The sequence below is a fragment of the Sporothrix brasiliensis genome, assembly GCF_000820605.1.
Source record: "Sporothrix brasiliensis 5110 chromosome Unknown Cont21, whole genome shotgun sequence".
Taxonomy (NCBI): domain Eukaryota; kingdom Fungi; phylum Ascomycota; class Sordariomycetes; order Ophiostomatales; family Ophiostomataceae; genus Sporothrix; species Sporothrix brasiliensis.
In genome coordinates this window covers 617,661-640,435 of record NW_024467140.1, presented here as the reverse complement: position 1 = coordinate 640,435, position 22,775 = coordinate 617,661, and the positions used below count along the sequence as shown (strand labels likewise).

At 51.4% G+C, this 22,775-nt stretch overlaps 6 protein-coding genes across 6 annotated transcripts; 5 read left to right on the top strand and 1 right to left on the bottom strand.

Moving 5' to 3' along the window:
- Nucleotides 1-2,127: 2,127 nt before the first annotated feature.
- SPBR_04653 (protein-serine/threonineeeee kinase) lies at nucleotides 2,128-5,013 on the top strand (the record flags this gene model as incomplete). The annotated part of the gene is made up of 3 exons (XM_040762930.1): nucleotides 2,128-2,144; nucleotides 2,236-4,354; nucleotides 4,627-5,013. 3 exons carry the CDS (start codon nucleotides 2,128-2,130, stop codon nucleotides 5,011-5,013), a joined length of 2,523 nt encoding a protein of 840 aa, XP_040615217.1.
- A 1,441-nt stretch (nucleotides 5,014-6,454) lies between these two features.
- SPBR_05118 (Ran-binding protein 1) lies at nucleotides 6,455-7,555 on the top strand (the record flags this gene model as incomplete). The annotated part of the gene is made up of 5 exons (XM_040763395.1): nucleotides 6,455-6,487; nucleotides 6,607-6,771; nucleotides 6,843-7,104; nucleotides 7,168-7,296; nucleotides 7,380-7,555. The coding sequence occupies 5 exons, from the start codon at nucleotides 6,455-6,457 to the stop codon at nucleotides 7,553-7,555; spliced, it is 765 nt and encodes a 254-aa protein (XP_040615216.1).
- A 1,748-nt stretch (nucleotides 7,556-9,303) lies between these two features.
- On the top strand, nucleotides 9,304-10,064 carry SPBR_05272 (transcription initiation factor TFIID/TFIIF subunit; the record flags this gene model as incomplete). Its single annotated transcript, XM_040763549.1, has 3 exons — nucleotides 9,304-9,436; nucleotides 9,507-9,899; nucleotides 9,982-10,064. 3 exons carry the CDS (start codon nucleotides 9,304-9,306, stop codon nucleotides 10,062-10,064), a joined length of 609 nt encoding a protein of 202 aa, XP_040615215.1.
- A 2,021-nt stretch (nucleotides 10,065-12,085) lies between these two features.
- SPBR_05123 (uncharacterized protein) lies at nucleotides 12,086-13,177 on the top strand (the record flags this gene model as incomplete). Its single annotated transcript, XM_040763400.1, has 2 exons — nucleotides 12,086-12,741; nucleotides 12,871-13,177. 2 exons carry the CDS (start codon nucleotides 12,086-12,088, stop codon nucleotides 13,175-13,177), a joined length of 963 nt encoding a protein of 320 aa, XP_040615214.1.
- Nucleotides 13,178-13,487: 310 nt separating this feature from the next.
- On the top strand, nucleotides 13,488-15,487 carry SPBR_08921 (uncharacterized protein; the record flags this gene model as incomplete). Its single annotated transcript, XM_040767047.1, has 2 exons — nucleotides 13,488-15,069; nucleotides 15,165-15,487. 2 exons carry the CDS (start codon nucleotides 13,488-13,490, stop codon nucleotides 15,485-15,487), a joined length of 1,905 nt encoding a protein of 634 aa, XP_040615213.1.
- A 1,004-nt stretch (nucleotides 15,488-16,491) lies between these two features.
- Nucleotides 16,492-20,778, bottom strand: SPBR_08913 (GPI-anchored cell surface protein; the record flags this gene model as incomplete). Its single annotated transcript, XM_040767039.1, has 5 exons — nucleotides 16,492-16,535; nucleotides 16,606-17,574; nucleotides 18,007-19,692; nucleotides 19,747-19,841; nucleotides 20,705-20,778. The coding sequence occupies 5 exons, from the start codon at nucleotides 20,776-20,778 to the stop codon at nucleotides 16,492-16,494; spliced, it is 2,868 nt and encodes a 955-aa protein (XP_040615212.1).
- Between the last annotated feature and the right edge of the window lie 1,997 nt (nucleotides 20,779-22,775).

Here is a 22,775-nt window from a genome sequence, read left to right as displayed (position 1 = left end):
AAGAAGACGCTTCGACCAGAAAAAGGACCAAACAGGCTAGTTGACATGCGCTGCTGTGACATGAAAAGTAGCCGACCGTTGGCTGGCTGTGAAACATTTCGAGGGGGGTACTTTGTAAATATCACAGCCCCTTAATTCTGAAATAGAGCCCGCCTCCAGCTTGTGCAAGCGGCCCGAGAATGGCCTGGACCCGAGTAGCGATGCCTGGCCAGATTAGGAATGTAAGATTATACGACAGATCACGGTTGCGTCCGTCTTGGGCTACACTTTCGAAGTCTGTACGGTTGGACATAAATGTATCGGACGGGTGTGTTGTGCGAGGCAAATGAGGGAGCCTAAAGTTGCCAGAGGTGAGTGCTGAGAACGTCGTGGGTGGTAGCTGAGTATCGTGCATCGTATTGTATGATCAGATCACAAAACATTCCGAGATAGTCGAGATTGCCCACCTCCTTCTGTGCGTCTTCCTCATTTCTGCAATAGTACGGAATATTACTGCGTACAGAGCGAGAAAGTCCAAACAGAAACGAAAAGTTGGCGCGTTAACCTAGGGGGCTCCAAAAAACAAAGCAAACAACGGTCTGATTTCTATCAAGTAGCAACCAAGACTCGTCTTGCAGGAACAAGGGGTAGAAGCCCTTAGCCAAACCCCCTCCTTTCCTGGCCTTTTGCGCCATGCCCCGCTTGCACATAGCGGGGTACTTGTCGATGGCGGTCGTCGACACAACGAACCACAAGGGATGAGGGGTGCTCGGATGTAGCACGTTAACTGGGCCACACCCCTTCTCTACTGGGGGACCTTGTTTCACTGACCTCACCGCAACGCCTCCTCATAAGAATTCAGTTGTCTCTACGAATTATGGACTAGCCAGTAGCCAGTGCAACGTCCATCCTTCAGAGCGGCCTCTATTCAGCAGACGCCAGGCTACTTTCCACCTTCCACGCTGTGCCTTGTCTCTGTTGATAAGTTGCTCCTCCGTTAGTACGGAGTAGTCTCCGTTCACGCTAACCTGACGCCCACCGGCCAGCCGCTGCCGCCACCCACCAATTCCCCTCTTATCCACCCACTACGACGACCCCTGGTTCGTTGGGTTGTGTGCTTTCACCCGCCGACAACCTTCCCTGTCGGCCATGGTCCCTCCCACCCTCCCCTCGCTCGTCTCCTTTTCTCTCTCCACCGCCCAGTACATGTACTTGCGCACACTATTCCGGCCACCAACTAGAGAAAAGCCCAACGGCGCCCGCAACGAATCACCCAGAAAAGGACCGTACAACTCGACCGTGAGAGGAACACGGGCTCTTTCTCAATTCGGTCAGTCGCCCTACTTGCTTCTCTTTCAACTACTTTCCTTTCACCGCCCGACCTTTCTTTGTCTGCTTCATTGCCTCAGCCTCGCTCTTCCCAGACCAAGAAGAAACCAGAAAGACGAGAGTAGCAACCTCTGGCCGTTCTCGTCCGACTACAACGACAGTGCCCATAGCGTTCTTTTGCAAACCCGCCTTGTCCACCGCCTCCCTTCTGTCCTCTACATTCAATCCCGCATCATTTTTCTCTTCTCACTTCTTGTCGTCTCCCATCTTGCCAATTCTCGAGACCAAGCCATCTGCTTTTCAGCGTCGCCGCCGTTCCGCCTGTCTTTTGTTCCCGCCCACTGCGTGCTTCCTGGCTCGCTCTTTCGACCAATGCTAGCTTGAGACTGTTCTTGCTCGCGACCAAACTGCACGCGGGACGACCTGCTCAAAATCGCCTCTCCGGGTCCAAAGTCAAGGCTCTACTCTTTGCTTATCACTCCTCCAACTCCCGGTTCACAAAGACCACCAAGGCAGACAACGTCATTCCGCTTCGTCGATTGCAACGAACAACATCCGTTATCCCCCTTGCCTGTCGCTTTTCACACCTCTCCGTTGCGTTCTCAAAGGACGTCGTTCTCGTTCGGCGGGCTACGTTGGGATTTGTTCTCAAGTCGGCTCGTCAATATCTACTTTTGCATAGTCTTTCTTCCAGTCTTTCTTGGATACTCGTCGTCCAAACAGTAGAGGAAAGACATTGACTTTTTGCTTTCCTCCCTATCTTTCTCGGCCTGTTTCTAGCTTCTCCTTTTTTAATCACCAGATATCGCCGCCGTCACAATGACTACACAAAACGGGTAAGTAGCATACACCTCTCTGTGTCGCTGGAGCGGCCTTGCATCGCGCAAGTGATCAATATATCGACGACTGACCGGACTCGAAATCTAGTAGCATCTATACCACCGGGCAGTTCATGAACCCAGGCCCGGCGCCCCGTCCACCAACGGACAGGCCGCGCTTGAACTTGACGCCTACGTCCAGCATCCAGTCCAACCTGTCTGGTCTGACAATTAGCTCGCCCATTCAACGCTCGGCTTCGTCAACGTACTCCGGTTCGACAATTTCGCTCCCGCTCGGTCGTCAAAACTCCAATGTCGACGGCCAAGGGGGTGTTGCTGTGATCAAAGAGGGCGTTGCTCAAGTTAAGGAGAGCAAAAACTTTATCCAGCCTTGGAAGCAAAAGTTTCTTGTCTTGCGGAAGGAGGCGCTTGATTTCCACAAGGTCGAAGGCGGCAAGGTCTCATACACACTGTTTCTCAAGGACGTCATCAATGTCGGCCGAGTCGAAGCTGCCGGTACCATTTTCGAGATCAAACGTCACTCTAACGGATCATCAACAAGCCCTGGCGACGACGATGGTTCCATTCGAACTCTCCAGATCCGCGTAAAGAGCGACGACGATCTGTACGAATGGATCGACTTCATTTACGCCCGCTGTCCCGGAATGGGCGGTGTGAGCAACCCGACCAACTTCTCCCATGCTGTCCACGTGGGTTTCGACCCCAAGACCGGCGAGTTTGTCGGCCTGCCGCCCGAGTGGTCCAAGCTACTCAACTCATCCGCCATTACCAAGGAAGATTACGAGCGCAATCCTCAGGCCGTGTTCGAGGTGCTCGACTTCTATTCCGACCTAACCAAGCGTGCCGAAAACCCCAATCAGTATTCGAGCTTGACGCCAACTCCACCAGCAAGTTCCATGCAGAACAAACAACTCGGCTACTCAAGTGGCGCATCAGTCGCACCACCCCGTCCAATGCAACCCGCCCAGACTATGCAGCAGACTATGCAAACTCGCAACCCCAGCAACAACTACCCATCTTCCAACCCTGGTCAGGGCGGCGCACATGTCCGCCCTTCTGCCTCGGAGGCTCAGCAACAGCGCCAGCAAATGCAAAACATGGCCAGCAACTACGTGAACAGTGGGTCATCCCAGCAAGATGATCTACGCCAGAAGCAGCAGCAGCAGCAGCAGCAGCAGCAGCAGCAGTACGAGACAGCTCAGCGGCAGCGGATGATGGAAATGGAAGAGCAGAACCGCAGAGAGCTGGAGGCGTACAACGCCTCACTGCCGAAGACGAAAGTTCCTTTGGCCCAGCAAGAACTCGGCGGGTTTTCCGGTGGCTCATCAGGCTCTTCAACGGACCGCTTCAACCCCAGCCGTGCGCCGCCGCCGGCCCCTAAGCCGGCCCAGGCTACCAGTTTGCGCGCCCAGCGTCCCGCACCAGCACCGCCCTCCAGTGCAGGTGGCTCTCAACGTCCAACTCAGGGTGGTGCTCCGCCGCCCATTTCGCGTGATCCCCCTGCTGGTCAACCGGGACAGGCTCCACGTATACAGACACGCCCAGATCAGCAGCAAGCCACCGCTCAGCGCTACCCAGCTAGCAACCAGACTGCTTCGGGCACCCCGCGTGCGAATGGCCAGCAACAGAGCCAGCCGCCATCACGCCTACCTGCACCTGTGAAGCCTCTCAATGTGGGCCCCAAGGCTGCCCAGCCAGCGGACGGCGTCAAGGCTGCAGAGGCCGCATTGACTGCCAAACCGCCACCGGAGCGGAAGCAGGATGTTCGCCTGTCGACAATGTCGGAGAACGAAGTCATGATTCGCCTCAAAGAGGCCGTTTCCAAGGACGATCCTAACTTGTCGTACTCGAAACAGAAAAAGATTGGCCAGGGTGCATCTGGCTCGGTTTATGTCGCTAAGGTTAAGGAAAGCGCCGTTTCGCCCGTTGCACGCACCATCCTTCGTGAACAGGGCAGCCGGGCTCAGGTTGCTATTAAGCAGATGGACCTTGCACATCAGCCCAGAAAAGAGCTGATCGTCAACGAAATTATGGTGATGAAGGACAGCAAGCACCGCAACATTGTCAACTTCCTTGATGCGTTCCTTCGCAACAACAACTCTGAGCTGTGGGTCGTCATGGAGTACATGGAGGGTGGCGCCCTAACAGACGTCATCGATAACAATCCGGTCATTACTGAAGATCAGATCTCTACTATCTGCCTTGAGGTACAATTACCCGTGTTTCTTTGCTATTCAACAGTCCACATTTTTTATCGACATACCTAACAAATCACTTCTAGACTTGCCGGGGTCTTCGACATCTTCACTCTCAAGATATCATTCATCGTGATATCAAGAGTGACAATGTTCTTCTTGACGCCCGTGGAAATGTCAAGATCAGTAAGTAACAAACAACAACAGAAGTTGGATGCTACTTCAAGAAGCTGGCGGAGATGAGCTAACTAAGTACAATAGCCGATTTTGGTTTTTGTGCCAAGCTCACCGATACTAAGAAGAAGCGCGCGACGATGGTGGGCACTCCGTACTGGATGGCACCCGAGGTTGTCAAGCAAAAGCCGTATGGCCCCAAGGTCGACATCTGGTCTCTGGGCATCATGGCTATTGAGATGATCGAATCCGAGCCTCCTTACCTTAACGAGGAGCCTCTCAAGGCCCTGTATTTGATCGCTACCAACGGAACGCCGCGCCTCAAGAAGCCTGAGAAGCTCAGCAAGGAGCTCAAAGCATTTCTGTCAGTCTGCCTGTGTGTCGATGTCACGAGCCGAGCTTCGTCACAGGAGCTCCTTGAACACGACTTCTTGAAGCACGGCTGCCCCCTTGGTAGCCTTTCGGACCTTCTTGCATTCAAGAAACACGCGAAGTAAAAGCATAACTATAAGATTTTCTCCTGCGAAGGTGGGGAACTGACACTTGAATATTCCTTTCGTCGTTTCGTCCAAGGCATTCAACTACAGGTTCGGTTGCTTTGTTGCAGTTCCTTTTGGCTTTTGTCTACCTTCTATTCTTCTCAACCACAGCTCCCTCCTTCCCTTCTCCCTCTTCATTCTACATCACTCTCGTCGTCATTTCGCACTTGCCTCAGTTCGCGGCTCATATACACTTGTCAATTGCATGCGTGTGCCAATTCTTGTTGTCGATTCTATGCTGACATTGGTTTTTCCTTTTGGTATTTCCTTTTCTTTTGATCGCTGTTTCCTTCCCTCTTTTCATCTGCACGGCATTTCTCTTCGTTTCTTTTTACTTGACACATCTTCTCCGCTGCCGTTGTGCAGTTTCTTCGTTTCTTCGTCTTTTTCACTTTTGGAGGGTGGGAGGGCGTTACAGGATCTCAAGAAGGCTGTTTCCCGTTCCATATATCGAGACAATTCGGAAAACAACAATTTTTTATTACTTTATGGGGTTTTTAGAAGTGACTTTACCGTAGGCCTGCCACTATCTCAAGTAAAATTCAAATATAATTTGCGCCATGCCTCTATCTTACAGGAAGCATAATAGACAGCGGGAATAATACCAGGGCCGGGATCGCGCATAAATTTTACTTTTCGATATTATGTAGAGCAGAACTTCTACATCGCACTCTTGCTCTGACGATTGAATGCTATCGCTTATGCATTATGGTATTATCAAAGTTGTCAGGTTTTCATCGTGAAAGCCAAACTTGCGGAGGAAGTTGTCGGTGAAGTAAAGTGGGTCGGATCCATCCAAACATTTTGTTTGTTATCCCTGAACCCTGCTACGAAGGTACCACCCTCCCTGACTTTGGTTGACAAGGTACCCACCAGTGGTCGTCTCTGTGACCCCTTGCCACTCTCCTTATTGTCAGGCCTTTCCCTTGTTGCCGCCTCTGCTAAGAGCAACTTTCCTGTGGCGCTGTGGTAGACTTTGCATACATCTGGGACTACGGTTTTTAGGAGGGGAAGGAGGGGTCATTCGTCCTCTCCAATCTTAACTTTCCCCGGACAACCAACATCAACAGCGAAAAAAAAACTGAACCCAGAAAAACCAACCAAACCCATACAGTCGCAATTTGGGAAAAGGTGAGCTGCCACCCTCCTTTGCCACACAACGTTTGCTTTGCATGCCCTACCTCTAAAGGAGCAAGAGAAAGAAAACTCCGCACAGTGCAGCCTGGTCGCATTGGATATTGACAGTAGCTCTATTAGGCACCATCTCTTCCTCTCCGTTCGCGCTACAAAACTCTCCCTCGACTCGAAATCCACGTTCAAATCCTTGCAGCTTCGGCCAGCTGTCCATACCTTTTCGAATACATACATTTTTTGATTCACATCTTTCAAATCAGCCATCATGTCGGGCGCCGAAGGCACAGAGGTCCCTAAGGTAAATTGTTTAAAGGCTCTATTGTCTCACCACTACCTTTTCACGCGCATTCAGTGTTCGCCGTTTGGTATGGGCACATGTTGGACATGCTAGCTGACAAAATCTTCACTTGTCAACAGACCACCGAGGAGCAGCCGGTCACTTCGTCCGCCATGTTCTCCATGTTCGGCGGTGGTGCCAAGAAGGAGAAGAAGGACGACGACGAGGACCGTGGTGATGTCTCCGGCAGCAACAAGGCACAGCGCGAGGCTGCAGCCGCTGCTGCGGCCGCCGGTGGCGATGATGTGAGTACTGCCTACATTTCGATTTTGCACAACCCAACCATGCCAACTAACACACTTTCCCTCTTGCCCAGGACGACCAGGTCCCCGAGTCAGAGGATGTCCACTTCGAGCCCGTTATCCGGTTGACCGAGAAGGTCGAAGTCAAGACCAACGAAGAGGCGGAGGAGCAGACGTTCAAAATGCGCGCCAAGTTGTTCAGATTCGTCCGTGAAACCAGCGAGTGGAAGGAGCGCGGCACGGGTGACGTACGCCTGCTGAAGCACAAGGAAAACGGCAAGACTCGCCTAGTCATGCGCCGGGACAAGACCCTCAAGGTCTGTGCCAACCACTACGGTACGATTGTCCACGCGGTCCTGTCTACACAATTTGATGCTATATACTAACCTCACTTCTCAGTTTTGTCGGATATGCGCCTGTCGCCCAATGTTGGCTCCGACCGCAGCTGGGTTTGGAACACCGCTGCTGATGTGAGCGAGGGTGAGGCTGAGGCCATGACGCTCGCCATTCGTTTTGCCAACTCTGACAGTACGTCTCCGTCTCTGGGTAGCCCAGTATAGTGTCTTGTATACTCGTCAGTTCCCGTTACTAACGTTGTATGTGTTTTTCAGACGCCAACCAGTTCAAGGACGCGTTTATCAAGGCCCAGATTGAGAACGGTGCCCCCGCCGAGGCCTCCGGCGACGTCGACGACGATGACGAAGAGGAGGCCAAGGAAGATTCTAAGGATGAGGCCAAGAAGGAGGAGAAGCAGGAGGTGCCAGCTGAGGCGGCCAAAGACGCATAGGGCGTTGGGCCCCTTTATGGTGTCCCTTTCTAGCAGAAGCGAAAAGAAAAGAAAAGAACTTTTCTAAACAGACACTTCTTCCAGCCAGAAGAAGCTCTACTTAGGGACCAATGTTTGTTGTCAACTCCCCCAACCTCCCACGAAACCATATTTGCTGTTTTCTGCCAAGCTCCTCGACACTACATGAAACCCTGCACTTGCTTATGCTGCCATGTTAGTAACTCGGCAGCATGCCTTCCAAAAGTGAACATCAACACTACGCATCTCTCATTCTAACATAACCCCCCCTGACTATGTCGCGATATTGTTCACCTCCACCCTTTCCCCCCCATTGATCCTTTCGAAATATAGCTGCCGAATTATCAGATCCGCTGCGGCCTCTGCTTCAATACGGGCCTATAAGGATCAGTTAGACGATGGTTCAGCAGGAAACATTACTCTCAAGCCTTGTGAGAAGGCACATGTTATTTGCAAACGCGTCGCAGTATACGAAGGAAGGACATGAGGAAACACCAAAAAGAAACAAAGTTCCCACGACACCTAGATAGTTGGTTAATACAATGTGTGCGACTTCCTAATAGTGGTGCAACTGATATAAAAAGGGGTCATTTAAATTGTCGGAGCATAAAAAGAACAACGAAACAAGAAAATAAAAACGATCGTGCGTTTATTAAGTCCAAGGAAGCGCAGCTGCCAACCATTGTTCTTCAACTGAAAGCATGAAAGGCGGGAGGTTCAAACTTTCACACTGTTCCTCAGCCACAAACCCAAACAGCCACACAGAGAGATTAGTCTAACCTAAAATAAAAACTGGGGCATACTACGCCAGCGAACATCTCCAGGTCGCGCCTCTTCGACCTCAGTACGTGCGAATGCCCATTCACATCCTTACGCGCAGTTAAAAGCTGTACGAATGCCGCAACGAGTTCAACAACGCCCTCCAAAGATAATTAAGACCTGCGACGGCAGCGATTGAAAATCAAAAACCCCCAAGAAGAGAACGAGACCCAGCGCCAATTCCCAGTAAAAACGAGCCTGGGTTTGATGAAGCAGACACCCAGTAAGTGCACAAGCGTGTGTTGTCTTTCACCTGGACTTTGGTCCCGGTCTTGCTCAAAAGAGCCCCCCTCCCCTTCGCACCCGGTGCCTGCTCCTCCACCTGTTCCAGCTCGCCTCGAGTCGCGCCTTGCCTTTCCTTCCATATAATTCTCTCCCCGGCCATTGCCACAATCAAGCCGAAGACGACTGACTCCACGCCCAGGCAAGAAAAGGCCGAAAAGCCTGGGCTTAGTGCATCGCGAGAAGCTTGGAGATGTGAGAACGAACTGGGAAAGGAACTAGGACAGACCGGATTTCGGTCCGAACCAGATCTCAACCGACCTAGACGAGTTCAATGTCGCTTGTGCCAGTTCATGTACAACCATTGCTGACATACATCATATCCACAGTAGCCAGCTTACCCTCAAGACCGTACTAGCAACCGCCACGATGATTGTTGAGGTACAACTACCATAGCAATGCCTCCCTTCCTGGTTTTCGGCTTTTTTGGTCAATCACGACTCAAGTCTAACCTTGTCCCTCTCGAAATCTAGCGCCGTGTCAAGCTCATCACAGAGCAGCACAACATGTTGGTCGTTGCCCAGAAGACCCTTGCAGAACCAAAGCTGTAGCACATTGCTTCGAATATACTGGCTCATATTGGCTAACAACAGAATGCGTTCTTGCGACACAGCCCAAAGCCTCCTCAGATGGAAGGCTACCCGATGAAAGAATGGACCGTGGAGGTCTACATCCTGGATGAGGCGGGCAAAGAGAAGCCGGCCCGTTGCTTCCAGAAGGTTGTTTACAACCTTCATCCTTCGTTTGAGAGCCCAGTACAGAGTACGTCACGCGCACCGTTGGAGTACCGCCAGATCCATTCGAGAATAATCTGGCAGCTAATGCGACGCAGCCTTCCACGAACCGCCGTTCAAGTGCACCAACGAAGGCTGGGGTGAATTCGAGATGACTATTGACTGCTACACGACGGAAAAGGGCGGCAAACAGTCTATCCTCCACGACCTAAACTTTGCCGAACCGACATACGAAAACATACATACTATCCAGTTCAAAAACCCGTCCCAGGCTCTCCAGGCGATTCTACGCGAAACCGGCCCCCTACCCACCGACGAAGACCGCAAGGCGCGGAAGGTACAGGATACGACTACAAAGAAGAAGAAGACATACGACTTGGAAAAGATGGCCGATGTCATCCCACGACTCAACGAGGATGATCTCCTTCACATTATCCAGCTGATCCATGACAACAAAAACGATGATACATACATTATGAACAACCCCGACGGTGCGTTATCTGTGTTTATACCCTCTCCCCGCCTTAAGACATTCCAATTCGTGCGTTTACTGATGTCGGATCGTATGTGCAGCCGGCGAGTTCTCTATCGACCTGTATACCATGCCTGACAACCTGTGTCGGGTAATGTGGGAGTTCTTGGTACGCATCACCTGACCCATTCTCCCTCGTCATGCTGCCCAATATTTGTGCTATGCCCTTGCACCTCGCAGAACCCTTCCGTACCGATATAAATGCCTAACGTAGCCCAACTTTAGAGCCAATCCCCCGAAGGCCATCGTCTCCGATAAGGCCCGATACCGTCGGGCCCCGGTGAGGACACAGACCTGGCCATGCATGTGCTCTGGGTTTGTACTACATAACCCTATGGTTTTGCAAACATATTCGTGCGATTCCTACGTGAATGAACGCATTCAGGTGCCCGGCAACCTTGCCGTCTCGTTCAGTTTATCTATGTCAAATTCTCGAAATGAGCGAGGGCTTATGTTGTGTTTCATGCATGGCTTCATGAATCTACTTCCTTCTGTACATTACGGAGGGCAGCCTATGCGCTTTACAATATTCTTTACTTGGTTGGGGATAAAAGGAACCTTTTACAAGTTGTTGTGGTACAGTTTTGCGGCAGCGTTAGCTATATTTTTGGTGCGCGGGTTTCACGGTTTTGGTGATTTGGTTTTGTGTTATCTTTCTTATCCATTCTCACTGCATTGTTTTGCTGTGGTGCTTCTTCGCTTTTCGTGCGTCTTTGGTTCCCTTTGATACACGCATCTTGACTTGGCCGGAGGGCTGTAGGAATAAGGTCATAGGAACACGGCATATGTGATTCGAGTCGTTCTTATTCCCCTCGTTTTTGTGTTATGTGTTTATGTGTTTATGTGTTTTAGTTCTTATATCGCCGCCAGCCTCCATTCTACCCAGTTTAAACCTGGCGTTTGTATAGAAACCGGTGCAGTTGATGGTGGTGCTGGCTGCCAGATTAATGGGTTGACAAAAAAAAAAAAAAAAAAAAAAAAAAAAAAAAAAAAAATAAAACAACAGGCCACTCGTGTTTCCGCATAGAAGTAAAATCTGAACAGGAGATATTCACTCCCACTGGGGTCTCCCAGCCTCACACAGCCTCACATTCTAGAAAATTCCTCGTCGCTCAGCTATACACACGGTAAAAGCGCTGCTTCCAATCGGCCCAACCGTGTCTTCCAAGATTAGTGCAACCCAGAACGGGGTCACAGCCATTAATTGTAACACATACCGTTCCATAGCGTGAACGGAACTGTGTTGATTTACCATGCAATCAATGGCTGGTGAGGTTGTGACAGCTTATTCACGGTGAAACGACAAGGCTTTGCTGACTGTCAGAACCCAGACAACAATCTCTGCGGCCCCACCAACAAACTTCTACAGCATGGAACAAACGCCATGCGTTGGTCATATAACCCTCTTCTTCAGGTCTCTGAAGGGCTTCCACTGGTCTCTGCCAGTTAGCTTGCACCTTCGGCCTCAACGAGCATAGATTACGAAGAAAAACGAGAAACAACGCGCTCGTTCACCCTGAAATCCCAAGCTCCGCTCGTCCCGCCCCCGCTCCTTCCAGTTTTGGAACCATGTGACCTTGCACCAGCCTCAACAAGGCATCTCAAAGCCAAATTGCGCTCGCTCCCAATTTCTCGCTTTTACCACATAGACCAAGGTGCCCGTTGGACCTTGTTATTGCATTTATTTCTTGCATCCCGTTTTGGTCAAAAATCCTCCTCATAGTCGCCGACGGTCTCCGCTGCTCTTTGATATATGTAATACTCCGCACGTCGTGTGCTGAAAGTCACTAAGAACCTGTCTGCGCCCAGCTAATTCTGGTAGCCTTCGGACCCCTTAATTCTCTCTCCAGTTATACTCGCCAAAAATTAGCACCCACTTACTTCCATTTCACGCGTTTCCCACTATTATTTGCCCATCGCCGCACTTTCTCTCTCTTTCACTCCCCATCCACTGATCCTCTCGCCAAACCCGTCGCAAACCGACAGAAACCATTTAATCCCGACAACGCTCCGACCTAGACCCCCGGATCCAACGTCGCCCACGCCCGCGCATTGCAATAGGCGAAACGCTTGCATCAAGGGTCCATTGAACCCATCGAAACCATCAATCCCGCCAGCGGCGCGTTGACTGCGCGTTGCGTGGCAATGTCCAATTTTGGTCTACCGCGCTCGTCCAACGCCCAGGACGAAACCCGCAGCCAACCTTCGCAGTCTGACCGGTCGCCGTCGTTTGCATCGTCTGCGCTTCCTGCACGAGATGCCGCCGGCACCCAGCAGGATGCCCAGGGACAGCAACCTGGGCACAAGCGAGTGTACCAGGCTTGCATCCCATGCCGCCGCCGAAAGGTTCGTTGCGATCTAGGCTCGGTCGACAATCCTCATGATCCGCCCTGTGTTCGCTGCCGGCGCGAGAGCAAAGAATGCTTCTTCAGTGCCACTCGCCGGAAGCGCAAGACCGACGACGACACGGGGATTGACAGCGATGACTACATCGTGCGAAATGGCCGTCGAAAGCTCCATGTAGACGAAACAGGAACCTCCCGCCTTGACGGCGGCGCGTATGACGATGCACCTCTGAGTGCCGGCCTTGCCAACGTCCGCTCCCATCCCCTCCGGCGTCCCCAGCCTGACGATCCGTCCACACGCAACGGCAACGCCGGGTCACGCAAGGCTGACAACATGGCGGCCACCGATGAGCCCAACACGCCGCTCGAGAACTTTGAGGCACAAACCGTCATGCGCCGCGAGGTATACGGCCCTCACGATGCTTTGGACTTGCTCTACAAGGCAGCCACGGACAGGTCCGTACTTTTCATGTCATTTAGCTCCCCATTTTTTTTATTGTGTCGTCCCAATCGAAAAACGCAGCCTCCTTGAAACCTCGTCCGATGATTGCTGACGCTAACATCTGTTTCCGTCTCGCCCATCAGTCCCCATACGAAACAGGACGATCCCAGCAATGGCACGCCCGCAGGACCTTCACAGAGCAAGTATACCCTGCAATCAGGGCAGGGCTCTCTGAGTTCTGAGTACTTTACTACACCCGCCACTGCGTACGGCCCCAACCGGCACGGCCGCGCCGCATCACACAACGAACAGGTTGTCGACCCCGAGCTAGGGCGGCCTGACCCGTCAACCCTCCCCGGCTATGCAGACGCTCTCAAACTATGGGCAAGGTTTCGGTTTGTCCGCGCTGGGTGGTTTACCGCCCAGGAAGCAATCGAATATATTAATTAGTAAGTGCCTTTACACGCAAGAAACAGTGCGTGGTCGGGTCTTATTCACTTGATACATCGCTAACTTCCGCCGATTCTCCCCGCTTCCCTCCTTCTTCATCTACAGCTACTACACATATCTTTCACCGTTGACACCCATCTCACCTCCGACATTCAGCAATCCAGCCACCCACGTCACACTATTGACGGAAGAGCCAATTCTAGCAGTCACTCTTTTGACAATTTCATCTCGGTACAAGTCGCTTGTAGGTGCCGGCGCGAGCTGCCGGTCACACGCCGTACACGAGCAACTGTGGACATACTTGAGAGGTATGATTGAGCGAGTCGTATGGGGCCAAGAAGCATTTGGTGGCGGATTCTGTGGTTCAGGTGCAGATGATTCGCAGACGTCCAGCACCGCGCCATGGCGCGGTTTGCGCAAGGGTAGTCTCCGCACCCTGGGGACTATCGAGTCGCTCATGATCCTTACAGAGTGGCACCCGCGCGCCTTGCACTTCCCTCCTGCGGATGTCACTGACGAGCTATTGCTCTCCGCAAATGTACGGGACAACGTCGTTGGCGAAGATGGTGACACTCGTCTCGCCGGCGGCGTTCGTGGCAAGCGGATCGACAGTTGGCTGGAGCCTGCCTGGCGAAGTGACCGTATGTGCTGGATGCTCCTGAGCACCGCAATGGGTCTAGCCTATGAACTAGGCGTGTTCGATGACATTGACGAACTGCTCACTTCCGGTGGCATCACGCGTCCAGAGTACGAAGAAGAAACATACCGCCTCCGTGCCTACCGCATCAAGCGCCTGCTCTTGATCTACCTCTCCCAGCTGGCTGGTCGCCTTGGCTGGACAAACATGGTCCCGGAAAGCCTGCGGAAAAAAGATCCAGTCGCCTCTCGGAAACGCCCAAACTCCTCCTTTGAAGGTCAGACACCTAGAACCAGCCTCTCGTCCGTGTCCAATGCGTTTAACTATATCCCCGATTTAGAGCTCGACGACCAAATCATCCACTGCTGGGCAGGAATTAGCAACGTTATGCACACCGGCAACGAGAAACTATTTTCCTCTCGGCAGCATACGGCAGAGATTATCCAAAGCGGGAAATACACTGAGTTACTCAAAGACTTCCAGCCCTTGCTTCGAGACTGGTGGAAAGAATTTGAGCGTTTCAAACTACCAACCTTCATTCGGCACATCCTCAGCATCGAGTACGAATACGTTCGCATCTACATTAATTCCCTCTCCCTCCAGGCTGTTGTAGAGCGCTGTACGACAAACGCAGGCAACAGTGCGGGAGGAGGTAGTGCCTCTGGGGATGCACCACCACAGCTGTCTCCCCAAACACAGAGTTACTACGGAAAGCTTCCTCTTGGCCGACTTGGTGGTGTCACGGCTGTGGACCAGGCATACGTAAAAGAAGTAGTCGACGGGTGCCGAAACTTGCTTCGAACCGTCGTTGACGGACTCCTCCCGGGAGGATATCTCAAGCATGCCCCAGTACGGACATATTTCCGCATCATCAGTGGGGCTATGTTTCTGCTGAAAACATTCGCACTCGGTGCTCCCAAGGCTGATGTTGAGATTTCCATAACCCTCATGGATCGAACTGTGGATGCTCTCCGCAACTGTGTAGTCGATGACGTGCACTTGGGAACCCGGTTTGCCGATCTCCTGGAGTCCCTTACAAGTCGGCTCCGCAATCGTTTCATACATGCGCCATCTCTGCCTGCTTCTGCAAACGCTCCTCAGTCAGCCAGCGGCGGGAGCCCTAACCCAACTGCTGAGGCGGCTTTTGGTGTAAGTGGACATGCACGAGGCCTCGCTGGGCCTGGACAAGGTTTGACGTCGTCCGCTTCTCTACCGGCAAATGGCGATCAGAATTGGTCTAAGACGGGAGTATCAAGTAAGTCTACGCCTGACATCACGTAACGATGCTTTGCCTTTATTCGCCTTCTCTCCAGGTACTAGCTGACATCTTTCTTTTTTTCAACCTCACAGGTCTTGAGCGTTCCAGTACACCCGCCAATATTTCTGCGACACCATTTGATTCTACGGCGGGTAGTTTTCCCTATCCCTCGGGCACAGCATCTGTGCTTAACCCATCCACCCCGGCCGCCATTGTCGGCATGGACAATCCACTCGGCGATGCTATTTACTCCGACGCCACAGATTGGACCAACAATGAAATGTGGTATCTTCCTGCAGGGCCAGCCTTTTTTCAGAACATGGGTGACTCTAATGTCGCCATGACAGCAGAGGGTGTCAGTGTCGCGGGCATGGATCTTCTCGATTTCATGGCCATGGATCCTAACGGGTTCTGATTTGTCGTCGGCCATTACAGAGTAAGAAAAGGACGAAAAGTTTACATTTGTTTGTTCATTTCCTCCCCTTTTGCGTTACTGTGGTTTCCAGCCATCTGTACCATCTGTATGGCGTTGTACTTTTTTTCAACCTAAATAGCTATAATTAGACTCTTTGTGAAAGCCGCTGCCAGTCCAGGCCAGGAGTTTAAAAGATAAAATCAAATGCACGAAACTGCACTATGGATTAAAGTTATCGGGAAGGCGGGGTGAGTATGGGTGCAAAAAATGACTGGGGTGGTGGCGTTAACAAAAGTCAACAATAAAAACAATGACAAAAAGGGAAGAAGCAAAAAATATTAAGATATAAATAAACAAAGCTAGCAAATTAAAACAGCACTCAGAACAACATCCAACGTGTGACGAAGCCAAAGAGCTCGAATTCAATACTACTCGAATAGCAGTCTTTTCTTTATTCATTTCTTAGCTCCTCCCAGGTATGGCCAACCCACGATTGACGTTACAAACCGTAAAAAGAAGATTCGTACCTGACCGGCAACACAGGTGACACAATGAGCATTAAAATTACGCAGTATATGGGATCAATGGGTAAGAGTATGCACCCGCGCAAATGCGGCGGTCGTGGTGAATGCTTGCTATGTACAAAAGGCATGTAGTAGTGGTAAGGAAATATCAAAGTCAGTTGACGAATAAGCCAATTTCCTTGTTCTAGACAGGTGCGCCTGCTGATATCCCCGCCCCGTAAAACAAATGCAACGCGACAGAAAGACAGTAACAGCACGATGCACCCTACAAGACGGCGGTGTTGGTAGGTCACAGCATTTGCTAGATGATGAAATCAGACAAAAGACAAGTGTCGCTGTGCCCGGTTGCTGCAAGTTGGGTGGCTGGCCATTGCAGGAAAATGTATCTAGGGCGCGACATTGGTGGTTTTAACATGGTTCGATCCAAGTTCAGGTCACCCAAGCTTATGCCGCCTGGACTGCTGCTGGTGAGAGGGGTATTCACTGGCCAAAGGAAGTATGGCCCTGATGAGCATCTTGGAGAACTGCGAGAGAAAACGAGTTAGAAGCCTCTCGAGGGCATGAAAACATATATTTCATGCCGAGGACACGTACCGTGAAGAATATTCAGCTGGCCAGCACGATCTTCGCATGCGATTTGCAAGCCAGAACCATCGACAAAGTCCAAACACACACTATTGGGAAGCTCCTGCATTTCCATCTCGGGAATATATGGCAATCGGAAGTCACTGATATGGTACCGCTTCACAGTGCCAGCCGGTTTATCAATTCCCGGTGCGCCAACACTGTTTCCCGTGCTGAGAATCAAAAAACCTTGCGAATCGAGGCACATAGTGCGGCGTTTCCAAAGCAGATTGTCGGGAAATTGGACATTCACATCACCGACACATGAAATGGCATTGGACTGGATAACTAGGTCTCCTTGGTTTGGTGCGGCGGTTGTACTAGATGCCTCCTCTTCCTCGGCAACAGTGGGCGAAATGGTGGGTGTTGTTGACTTCCGGCCTGTGGTAAGAGAGCTCGACAGTCTGCGTATGAAACGAGAAGCCCGGTTTTTACCCCCAGAGCTGGTCTTCTTATGTCCGAGTTCGCTCGTGAATGATTTGCTTTCATCCCCAGAGCCACTAGTTTCCGTCATAAGAGATGGCGACAGGGGAGTGTTGGTGGGTGGGGTGATCATGTCTCGATCCTTGCTTGTTGAGCGGCGGCTGGAGATGCTAAGGCGGCGTGCTAACCCATGCGTAGTGTGTACGGAGGGTGGTCGTGAAGGCGACTTCGAGTGTGAAAACAAAGAGGCAGGGGAAGCAAGGTTGGTGGTGTTGAGGTTGTCGGTCGAGGGAGAGCGTGACGCCATAACTGAACCGCGGCGGTCCTTGATGAAGTCTTTGACGATTGACAAAGATGACCGCCGACGTGGTCGTGTATCCTCCGAGCCATCCGCAATCGTCGACCTATCCTGGGATTGCGAACGCCGCTTCTCCTTTGACGCCCGGCGTTCCAATATGCTCTCCTTCTTGCGTTCAGTCTCCGTGGACGAGCCTGCAACCGATAGGCCGGATATTTCTGTAAAAGCCGAGGTGAGCATAGGGGTTGCTTTTTGATGGTCGACAACAAGAGGGGATTGCTTGAATTGTAGCTGGTTCGTATCAATCGGATCAAAATGTGATTCAGTCAGCTTTGGGAATGGCTGTGTTGGATCACGAATAATCCGGGCCTTTACTTGAACAGACTCTGGTCGCCCTCTCGGTGGATTGCCATTTTCAAACACAGAAAGTCGGCTTGCCATCGAGCCCGATCGGTCTCGTGTTGTTAGCCTATGCATTTCTGGAGTTGATTCCCGTGAAGTGGGTGGGGACGGAGTTTTGTCTCGAGTCAGCGACGATGCCCGCTCAGCAACGGAGGGAGATTGAGACGGATCACGACCACCAGGTTTGTGCACTGAAAAGAATGTAGAGGTTGGTCGTTCAGCGCGTGCTGGGGCTTCTACAGCTGAACCAGGGGTGCCCCCTGATAGCTTCTCAAGGGCCTTTATTCTTTGAGAAATGCTCGACCCGAGATTTGTTTTTTTCGGGGCAATGTTTGACGCTTTCTGTTGGGTAATTTTTTGTAGAAAGGTCGCATTCGATGAGACGGACCTTGCCGCGCCCGCTGAAGCATCTCCAGGGACCAGCAAGGAACCGCGAACAGGACTGGAAACGGTCCGAGCAACACGGCCAAAGACTTCGTCACCGGCAACTCTATGCTTTGAAGGGCTGGTGTTTGGGAACACGGGAGTGATGGGTGATTTTGACACAGTCATTGGCTTGGCCTGTTGGACGGTTGCTGATTGAAGTTCCTCCATTAACTCATCGTCATCTGAGAGATTCGCATCAGAACGTGCCCCGTCATTTTCCAGGCCACCACCCAAATTAGTTTGGATCGGGTCCACCAAGGCCCTACGTCTCGCACGCTTGGTATCCATAGACGCGGTGTCACTGGTCTCGAGCCCGATTGTTGACTGGCTGTCTCTCGGTTCAGGTGCAGTGATGACAGGGACCATGGTCGATGGCACTAATGTCTCATCCTCCAAGTCGGCGGTAAATTCGGAAGTGGTTGATGTAGTTGGGCGGCTCGAATCTGTGAACTCGATTCCAACTTCGTCGATAGGTGCTCGAGCCGTCCGCTCGGCGAACACAAGTGCGTCAGCAGATTCCAGCACGGGTGCGCTGTTGAAAGCCGCAGCTTTGTCCAAGTAAGACTTCGACGTGACAGGCTGGTCTTCTCCGAGAAATACCCCATCATCAGCATCGTGTTCGGCCATACCATAGCCAGGAAGTTCTTCAGACTGCACCACGGGGCCACTGCTGACTGATCCATGACCTTCCGCTCGAGACTTATCACTTTCAGTGCCGCCACCATGATATAAAGGCTCGCTAGATTCTATCGTCGCCGTAGGATTTCCTGGACTAGTTGAATCATGGTGGGATGTCACGCCTGTCTCTACTTTGAGGTCCCGTAGTGCCTGAACTGTTTCATCAGTGGATTCAGATAGTGAAGAGGCTTTGGTGGAATCGCCGATTTCTGAAGACATGGCCAATGGGGAGGCTGGGTGTGAATCCGTGGTGTGCGTCTCTATTGATATCTGGTCCAAGGCTGCAGGTAAGCCGGTATCAACCGCCGTTTCTCCAGAGCCAGCTCCGGATGTGAAGTTATTGCCGGAGCTCAGTCTGTCAATATTTGGCAGATCTTCAAAATTTTCCGTGTACGACACCCCCGTGGCAGGCGCCCTATTGGACGGCTCTTCAGGTTGGAGTATGCTTCCAACTACTTCCTCAGTGGGCGCCTCACTAATGTCGACGGTCGGGATAGGTATGGGTGGTTGGATTGTCATCTTCTTTTTCTTCTCGCGTAATTTCATAGCTTTCATGAGCCGCGCTTTCTCTGGCGTCATCGTGTTTTGTTTTGTCACAGTTGTCGCTGTGGTCGTCGCAGTGGATTTGATTGAAATACCGGAGCTAGACGCGGGCCGGCCACCGCTTGTATGTGGTCGATGTACATCTAAAGTCTCGGGAGGGTTTGCTGGCACCGAGATAGCTGCAACTTTGGTTACAATAAAGGTGGCATCATCTCCTTTGTCTTCCTCGTCAATTTGCTCTGTAGAGCTTCCCGAAAGCTTCGCGTCGCCCTTGCCCTTTCGAGATCCTTTAGAAAACAGTTTGAACCCAGCGGGGATTGCAGAGACGGGTCGATAGGTACCCGTGCCTGCAGACGTGCGTGGCCGCCCTGACGTATCCAACGAGGGGCGAGGGGCTAGCTTGACCTTCGGTTTGCCATAGGGGTAAGATGAATAGCTGTACATCTCAGGTCGTGTCAGTTGCGAAGACATGCGGCGCGCATCGAGAGATTTGGCGGGTGAGGAAGGTCGTTCGACACCAATAAAAGAAGGCGGATCAGTTGTCCCAGAAAATTGAGATTCATCGGGCGACTTTGCTAGCTGTGAATTCAAAGTAACCGGTGGGACAGTGGGTTGAAGCGATGTTAATTCAGACGCGCCAGTCTCATCTTGTGGACCTGTTCGTCCCTCCTCTTTCACGACGGACTGTCGTTTCGTGGCCCGTTGCTCCTCTTCCTCCTCTTCTGCAATCTCCACTAGCCTCCTTCTTCTCAAGGAGCTCGTTGACGAAGAGGTAGAGCTCGAGGCCGTGTGGAGGGAGCACGCAGCGGACAATTTTGCGTCCTTAAGCTCTTTCGCATTGCCAATCGAAAAGGTTGTGTTGTACGGCGCGAGACGTTCGCAGACGGCAGTGAAGTGGACAGTGACGCGGGCTGGTGCGGTTTGTAAACAAACATTAATAGCTGAACACAAGATAAGCCTGCGTCTAGTTTTTATCGGACGGGTAGCTTACCTTGGACCAGTCGAGAGCAATCCTCTGGCAGATATTTGACTATGACGTTTCTTCGCCGGTATCTGAGAAAGCCATACAAGGGGGAAGCTTCTTCGTAATGGGCAATGGCATTCCGGATTTCAACAATGCCGCCACTGCCTCGGCCAAGTAGTCCGACTTCGTCGCGACTTGTATATTTCAAAAGGAACCTAGGGTAGGGATGAGTAATAGGTCAGAAAGGAGTTGATATGATGAAGACTGCCTTAACAAATGACTGGGTTGTGGTTGACATTATACGAAAAAAAAAAAGATAAGGAGGAATTGCTTACCAGCCTCCGGGTTCAGAGACCGCAGCGTCGTGGGCCTCTTTGACGGTCGCATTGTCGAGGCCGTTCAGCGACATGGCTGCTGGTGTCGCGTTTGGCTAAGATCAAGACGCTTCTTCGGGCGCAAGACGTATTTTCGAGATGGGCGTCCTTCTGTCTTTATCGAGCAAAGGGACAGGCCACACGGGCACTTCAAGCTCGACAAAAAGGGCCGGATAGGGAAAACAAATGAACGCAAGATCGACTCTGTGACTAAGTGGGAAGGGCAGAATTTGGCGAGATGTGGGAAATAGGGAGTAATTGGTATTCTGCGTCGATAGCGCGTCGTTCGCCGAGGGCGGGAATGGCTAGGGGCGCATTCAGGTTCGCATGTCCAGGAAGACAATCTAGATGTTGGAGATCTGACAGAGGTATAATACATGCAGAAGGATGATTGTTAAAGACAACAATATCTGCCCGGAAGGAAATGGCGTGGAATGTGGGAAATTGAGAGTCTCAAAGTCGGGAAACTGAAAAGTTGGTTCTTTGTACTGCTTTCTCACGGGGACCTGGCAGCCTTCAAAACAACCAAAGACGCTACAGGCGCAAGTAGATGGGGAAACGGTGCGAGACGCTGATGCCAGTTGACGCAAGTGGGCAGTGAGCGGGAGCAAGACGAGGCTTGAGCCAGAGGAGAAATCATCCGAGGCGGAACAAAAACGGAAAGAGAGGACGTTTCACGGAGTGGATTTCCAGATGGTAGAAAGCAAGAAGAGAGCCTGGTTCTCGATACTCCGTAGACGCGAGAAAGGTAGAATCTTTCAACGCAAGGTCAAACCGAACCCCTGAGCACTGCTTCTGGCCTCCGCCCTTTCCTCCAACTACCTCCGATATTTCTATTTATTTAAGTAATTGGGCATCCACCCTCTTCTTATTTTCATTTTCCCACGCAACGAGATACGCTTGTCAGGGGGAATTGGGGAGGCGCCAGCTCCCTTTCCGGGGGCGGTATTAGCCACTTACGGACTAGTCAGGCTACTAGGCCCATCGCGGTTTCCCAGTTCAGACCCACCCAATTCATAATGCCCATTTCGCGTATTTGTGGCCAAGACACAGATGCAAGATTCGTCCTGTATCCATGACTTTCTTCTCTGCCGGAAGGAAACATGATCGATCCAGTTCACGGACAATCGTGCCTCTTGGGTTTTAATATATGCTCTATATAGTCAAACTGACGCAGTCGCTGGTTTTTTGAAGTGTTTAAAAGGACACCTTCGTTAACGCTGGACGACCTATCTGTAGCAGGCTCTTTTGAATGAAAAACGTCTTGTAAATTTCACGAAGAGCTTCAGCTCTCTTAGTTCACTGGTGATCGTTAGCCCGTAAATTCCCTTAATTTCGTAGCCGAGCTAAGTACTGTGCGTAATGCTGGTAAGTATTAGTTCACAATGATAGCCGACGCCAGCATGTAAGACGACCAGTGTAACGGGTAGCTTGAATACAAGTACGGGGTAGTACGTATTCGGACAGGATACTTCATAATATATGAAAGTGTTTATCTAGGAGACGGCAAGGTGAGGCCTGCGAACATGTTGTCGTTCGAACGATGATGGTTAAACAGAAGACCTGTGCGAGCAGACTAGGATGGAAAATCAGTGGCCGAGCCAATGGTCTACACTGTGTGCCGTGCCTCAAGGCATACTACGAGCGTCGTAGGGAGGCATTTCATCCTGAGGTTTTCGCACGGAACATTCTTTCGGAGTCTGTGACTTGCATAGACATTCTGCCTTGACGCTCCAATGTAACCTCACAGACCTTTCACCTTCTAAGATAGACTTCTGGCTGGTGTCTTCGGCTCGCTCGCACGCTTTGACCTCTCGTTCATTGAGGGGCAGTATCAGCCGACCATGGACTCCGTACGCCGTAAGGAGTACGAAAAACGAGGAACAGTTGTTGACCGAAAGGTTAATGCGTTGAGCAACTATGGCAGTACGGTATTACGGTAAGAGACCTGTAAAGTAGGGGTCGCCCTCTGTGATGTCAAAGATGGCATACAAAGAACATTGAACATGTTGACTTAGTATCGTTCTCCTAT